Source organism: Arachis stenosperma, chromosome 10, assembly GCF_014773155.1.
Source record: "Arachis stenosperma cultivar V10309 chromosome 10, arast.V10309.gnm1.PFL2, whole genome shotgun sequence".
NCBI classification, from domain to species: Eukaryota; Viridiplantae; Streptophyta; class Magnoliopsida; order Fabales; family Fabaceae; genus Arachis; species Arachis stenosperma.
Genome location: NC_080386.1, coordinates 22113890 through 22120989, shown reverse-complemented (window position 1 = coordinate 22120989; position 7100 = coordinate 22113890). Strand labels below are relative to the sequence as shown.

Sequence of the window (7100 nt, the reverse complement as noted above, 5' to 3'; positions counted from 1 at the left end):
TAGTTACCAAACATTTCCATTGTTTAAAAATGAATCAATAATCAATCAAGTTTTTAAAACAATCCTTTTTGAACAAAGTTTATTTAATAAATGTTAGTAGAAAAAATTAGATAAATATAAGCCTTTCCATAAAATGCGAAAAATTATTTAATTATCAATATAATCATATACACATATATACCTTCTTTCTTTCTTTTTTTTCCTTCCCTCACCTCGTCTACTCCTCGTTAATTATTTTTCTTTTTCTTTATTTTTGTCCTTTTGGCCTCTGCAACTTCTCCTCTTCTTCTAACCTTCATTCCTTCCTATTTCGGTGGATCAATATATGATCCTTGCTTTGATCGATGAACTGAGCACGATGGGATTTAGTGTAATATTCTAGGCCTGGAATTTGATTATTTTATAAGAATTTTAATGATTACAATTGCGAGTTTAATTTATTTTTTATTTAATTATATTTATTATAAATGTGAATCATCTAATTTGATAATATTATTTACAAAATTTGAATATAAACACAAATGTATTTAGTTATGAATATAAATCATTTGCATTTTTTGATATTATAAAAAACTTCCACAACCTATTGAAAATAAAAAATATTTCATAAACATGAAATTAGTCATAATATTATGTATACTTATAATGTTGTTTTATATATTATTTAAACAAATTAATTATTCATTATAATAATAAAATTTGTTATAATAAAATAATGAAATACTTTTATAACAGTATAATTAAATTTTGTAACTTTTATAAATACCGACAACATATTCCTATACATATATACAGTAATTATAATTAATTGATACTTAATTCTTTATGGTAATATAAATACTTGCTTTAGAACAATTCAACGATCATATTAAGTGTATATAAAAAAATCAATTATTCATATAAAATATATATTAAAAATAAGTTAAATAATATATATATATATATATATATATATATAATTAACTTAATAATTAATTTTTAATATACAGGTACTATTTTTTATAACTCAATTTACACTATTTCATCACGTGTTCCAAGGAAAACCTCAGCAGGATTCCCATCTACCCAACGTTCCTAGACAATTTAAAATTGCCATGTATCCTGTAAACAATTGCCCCAAGAAGATTTTGGATTCGCAAATTTGAAGAATGGTTCAGTTGAGCCTTCAATGTCTATATTGTATTTATCAAAGAATATTGAGTAGTTGAGAATTAGATTATTAGTAGTAATTAGTAGCTGTATGTAAATTTATTTATGGTAGTAGTTGATTATATTTCTATAAATAGTTTTGTATTCTTTCATTATCAACACATTTGAAGATATAATTTAGAAGCCTGCTACAGACACATACAAGTCTTTTTAACTTACAATAAAAAACACGTATTACACTCCACATTTAAGAGTAAATAAATGCACGTTATTCAATAACTTTTTGGTTTCAAAGCGCGCTACTCACTATACATTATAAACGACTCTTCTTCTTCTTCCTCCATAAAAACAAATTTTGTGCCAAATTTGAAGATAATGGAACTTCAGAAATACATCCAAACGATTATAGAAATACACTCAAACGATTACAGAAATACACTCAAAGAATTACAGAAATACACCCAAACGGTTATAGAAATTCACCCAAATGATTATAAAAAGGTTGTGTCTCTGGTGACTATATCAGTGGTGGCTATAAATAACTACGTGTTGACCACGCAATAGGATGATAACACTTGGATTGTGAGAGTGTATCATTAACGTTTGATTAACATAGTAAGCAGTAACTTGTGTTTTCTTTACCGCAGTTGGTTTCAAGTCGTGGTTTTTTTTTCTTTTTTTTTTCTTTTGAAAGATGTTTGTTGTTTTTTAATTTTTAGGTTTTAATCAGTTTTTTAATTTAAATAATATTATTTAATTTAATTTTAATTAAAATATATTTTATTCTGTAGATAAATATATTAATAATTAAAATTAATTTAAATTTTAAATATTAATTTTTTTTATTTTTTACCCATTTCGTAAAATAGATATTTTATTATTTTTTATTTTCTTTATACATTTTTTATTTTTTTAATATCTTATTCAATAAAAATTCATCTAATATTTTTTATTTTTTTATTATTAGTTAGACTTTTTTATTATTTATATATTTAAACGTTAACAGTTTTAAAATTATTAAAATTTATATTCATAATTTTTTTTAATTATAACACATATAAAATTATTAAGTTATATACAAAATATTTTTGAAACACACCCAAAATTCATAAATAAAAAATTTAAATTCAAATGTTAAAAATAAAATCAATTTTTTATATCTTATTCGATAAAAAACGCATCTAATATTTCTTATTTTTTATTATTAGTTGGATTTTTTTATTACTTATTTGAACATTAATATTTTTTGAATTATTAAAATGTATGTTAATAAAATTTTTTTCAATTATAACACATCTAAAATTATTAAAGTATATATAAAATATTTTTAAAACACATCCAAAATTATAAATCTAAAATTTAAATTTAAAAGTTAAAAATAAAATATTTTTTTATATCTTATTCAATAAAAATACATCTAATATTTCTTTTTTTATTATTAGTTAGATTTTTTCGTTACTTATTTGAATATTAATATTTTTTAAATTATTAAAATGAATAATTAAGTTAAATTTTTTAGATCTTATTCAATAAAAATATATTTAACATATTTTTATCATAGTATTAGTTGAAATTTTTATTATTTATTTGAGCACTAGTATTTTTTCATTTTAAAGCCTTTATTAATTTTAAAATTAAAATTTCAAATTTTATTTAATTTGATTTTATAATTTGTATTTAAATTGTAATTTATTATTAATTAAAAATATTAAAAATAAAACATAAATTTTAAAGTTTAAAATTTAAATTTTAGTTTGTATTTTAAATATGAATTCAATTTTAGAAAAGTACTACATTTATTGGATGAATTTATTTTAATATTTTTTTAATATTATAATAAAAAGATGAATAAAAGATCATTTTTTTTAGATAACTAGTTGAACTATTTTTTTAAATCTTGGCTTGGAGAGATTAAAGTTCAGTGTGTGCTAGTGTCATTGAATTTAGGAAATTAGTTTTTGTTCATAATATTAATTGGCTTGTTTTTTTATGATGGTTGGTTTTCTGTGATATCTGTATGGGTCCAAATTTCACAAAAAAAAAAAGTGAAACCGCTTATAATTACCGTGTCATTAGCATAGTTACCGCTCCCTAAATTTGGACTCGTGCAGTCAATATTTTTATTCAACTCAGTACGTGTCGCTTGATTACAGGCTAACTTGGATAGTTACGCTAGTCACCAAACCTAACTAGTCACCACAGACAGCACCTTATAGAAATACACCCAAAAGATTACAGAAATACACCCAAAGGATTACAAAAACTACATCCAAAGGATTTAAGAAATACACCCAAAATTCGTTGAAGTACACCTTATGCATAATTCAGAACTCTTTCTCTTTCTCCTCCTCATCTTCTGCTTCTTCTTCTTCAAAAACGATTTCAGAGCTTGATGTCAAAAAATAATGGAAATCGAGAATAACGAAGAAAGAAAACAGAGAGAAAAGCACGTTGAAGAAGAAGAAACGAAAGAAAAGAAGAAGAAGAAGAAGAGGAGGAGGAAGAAGAAGAACGTGCAGAAAGAAGAAGAAGAAGGTGCAGTGAAAACGTGCAGTAACGGTTGAAGAAGGAGAAAGAGAAGGTAAGAAACGAAAGAAAAGAAGAAGAAGAGAAAGAGGAAGAAGAACGTGCAGCAAGAAGAAGAAGAAGGTGTAGTGAAAACGTGCAGTAATGGTTGAAGGAGAAGGCAAGAAACGAAAGAAAAGAAGAAGAAGAGGAAGAGAAAGAAGAAAAAGAGGAAGAGGAAGAAGAACGTGCGCAAGAAGAAGAAAAAGATGCACTTGTAAAAACTTGTATAAAAAAATGCTTGTATGTAGAGAATTTCTCTATAATTTATTGTTTTTGTTTTCTCTCTTGAGTTCTAATAGTATTATTAATCAAATAAGATTTATTTTTATAACAGAATTTTTTGCATAAAAAAATTTAAAAAAAAATCTAATTGAAATGGTTCCAAATGCAATTTATTTTTATATTTAACTTTTTTTAATGTATGTAAATCCGGTGATATTTATTTAAAATTTATTCCCAAAATCTATATGCCTAGAACCATTTATAAGCGACTTTTTAAACTCTTTAATTATAGTAACAAGTAAATTTTTGCAGGGGTGTATATTTTATATTTTTTCGTAAAATGATTCACGAAAATAAAAATTAACTCCAATAATATGTTAATCTTTATATTCATGTTGCTAAAGGGTTATATCATATTATCATGCATTGCACGTTTGTGTATTATTGTGTTGAGTATTGACTGAAGCAATGTATAGAATAATAATATGTACAAATTGACCATCTACAAAAGAAGGGGGGGGGGGGGGGGGGGGAATAAATACAACATTGATGGTGCCTGCATGCATCTCAGATCGAGAACAATAGAAAAATAAAAAATTAAATGGAAGCATGGTTCGCGTGTTCAATTTCTCTCCTATACTAAAATATAATTGGATTTAATTAGGAAATTACTTTTTTAGTTAATATTAATCAAATTTTATTAAAATTATTTTTTATTTTAAATTTAAAATTTAAAATTTTAAATCTTAAATCTTAAATTTTTTATAAAGTAAGAGTTAAAAATAAAATTTTACAATAAAAATTCAATTAATATTAATTAATTAAAAATTAATTTTTTATATTTATTTAAAATTAAAATTTAAAAATTAATATTATACTCGATGTACGTATAGCAGCTGTACGTTAAATACTCAAAAAGTAATTTAATTATAGAAAAAGTTTAAAGAGTTAGTATTTTTATTAAAATTTGATTAATATTTAATTAATAAAAAAATAAATAATTAGATATGATCTCATATTATTAAATATTAATATTAGTAATTAGTATAATTTAAAAAATAAAAATATTATTTGTATATAAAAATTAACTACTAAAATTAATTATTAATATATTTTAATATAAATATATATATAATTTAATTTATTTTTAATATATATTTATATTTTAATATATATTTTATAGTAATGGCTAACTTTAGTGACTTAGTTTGCTCATAACTCTTTAAAAAGAATAATAACATGTGTAAGAATAATAACAATTTAAAAAGGTAGATTCCAGCTAACATGTTCTCTTTTTCCATGAAGAATGGAGAATGGTTATTAGTTGAACCCATTCATTATATAAGTGAAGCCTTCGTCCGCATAAACCCTCACCACATTCATCACTCTATCTTAGCACTCCAACGTACACACAACAACAACAATGGCATCCATGACATCGTTGAGCTCCTCCGTCCTCAAGCAATATGCTTTCTTTCGTATGATGACCCCTACGCCACTTCGGGAAACAAACCTTTCATTCACCTACAGCCCTAAGATTCATCAATCTCTCTCTTTAAGCACTGCAACAAACAACAAAAAAAACATAACAACAGTGGCAGCTAGCCCGCCAAAAAAGGAGATATTTCACCAGTTCGAGTTCTTTGTTGTCTACACAGACGGAACCGTGGAGGTCCTCCGTCCTCCACCAGCATTCGTTCCTCCCTTCGAGCTCCACATCAAGGATGCCGAAATCACCACCACCAACCCTCGCCTCATCGCTCGCCTTTTCCTCCCAAAAAACCCTGACAACAAAAAACTCCCCGTCGTCCTCTACTTCCATGGGAGTGGCTTCTGCTCCAGGTCCGCCCTCTCTCCAGAATATACTAACCATCTCGCCGACATCGCCAATCAATCCAACGTCCTCGCTGTCTCCGTAGAGTACTCCAAGTTCCCGGCCCGACCACCACCTGCTTGCTACGAAGAGGCCTTGAGCTCCCTCGGTTGGATCGCGTTGCACGCAAACGGGGCCGGGCCAGAGCCTTGGCTAAACGACTACGCCGACCTGCAGCGTGTTTTCGTCGCGGGAAACAGTGCCGGCGGTAACATCACCCATTACGTGGTCAGCAAAGTGGGAAAAACAGAACCACCGAATGGTATAAATGTGGAGGGTGCGATTATGGTGCACCCTTTCTTTGGTGGATTAGGGGAAGATAGGCAATGGCTGTATATGTGCAAGGATAATAAGGGGCCAGAGGATCCAAGGCTGAAACCGGCGGTGGAAGATTTAGATACACTTGGGTGTAGGAGGGTTTTGGTGTGTGTGGCGGAGACTGATCCGTTGAGACCTGCTGGAGAGAACTACTTTAGGGATCTGAAGAATAGTAGTTGGGGTGGGCGTGTTGAGCTGGAACTGAATAAGGGTATTGGACATTCCGATCAAGTTTATAAGCCATATGACGAAAACTCTCGTCTCGTCGTGCCAAGGATTGCTACTTTCATTAAGCAACAATGAATCTGTTATCTATTCTGATCTGATCTTGCGTGAGAAATGAACTTTTGTTGTTTTAGATATTGATATTTATAATAAGTGAGTGTAGGACTCACTCAAAATGCATAAACTAAAGATTCACAATCGCCGAGATGCATGCATGCATGCCTCCTTATTAATATTGTTTACTGAAGTGTATCCATATGTCCGAGAATTTCTAGGTGTTTGCTATGGTACTTAAAAATTATTGTCTAATTACTATAATAGATAAAATAATTAATTCTAAATTTAAAAGTATAAAAGTTAAAATTTTTTAAATATTTTAAAATTATTATTAAAGATAATTTAGGTAAAAATTAGGCACTAAACAAAAGCATCATAAAATAGTCCAAATTTTTAAGTCATTTTTACAACATCAGCTTTTTTTTTCTTCACTTTATGTCTTTTACATTGCATGATAGTACGACGCAGGAGAGAATTTTAGATGAATACAAGCTTAACGGATTTAGATATATTTTTAAGGTGAATTTTATCTAATTTTTTTTTTAAATTAGAGGATAAATTATTTTTTGTGACATATCTTCTTATTATTAAATAAAATAAAATAAATTAATTTATTATAGTTAATTTTAACTTTTAATCTAACCTAAATTTTATTAATTTAATTAATTCATCATGATGTAATTTTTTT

General features: G+C 26.9%; 1 protein-coding gene across 1 annotated transcript; it reads left to right on the top strand.

Annotated features, from left to right (window-relative positions):
* The first annotated feature begins 5330 nt into the window (after positions 1–5330).
* LOC130956474 (probable carboxylesterase 1) lies at positions 5331–6652 on the top strand. Its single transcript, XM_057883524.1, has one exon. It carries the CDS (start codon positions 5363–5365, stop codon positions 6431–6433), a length of 1071 nt encoding a protein of 356 aa, XP_057739507.1. The 5' UTR covers positions 5331–5362; the 3' UTR covers positions 6434–6652.
* Positions 6653–7100: the final 448 nt, after the last annotated feature.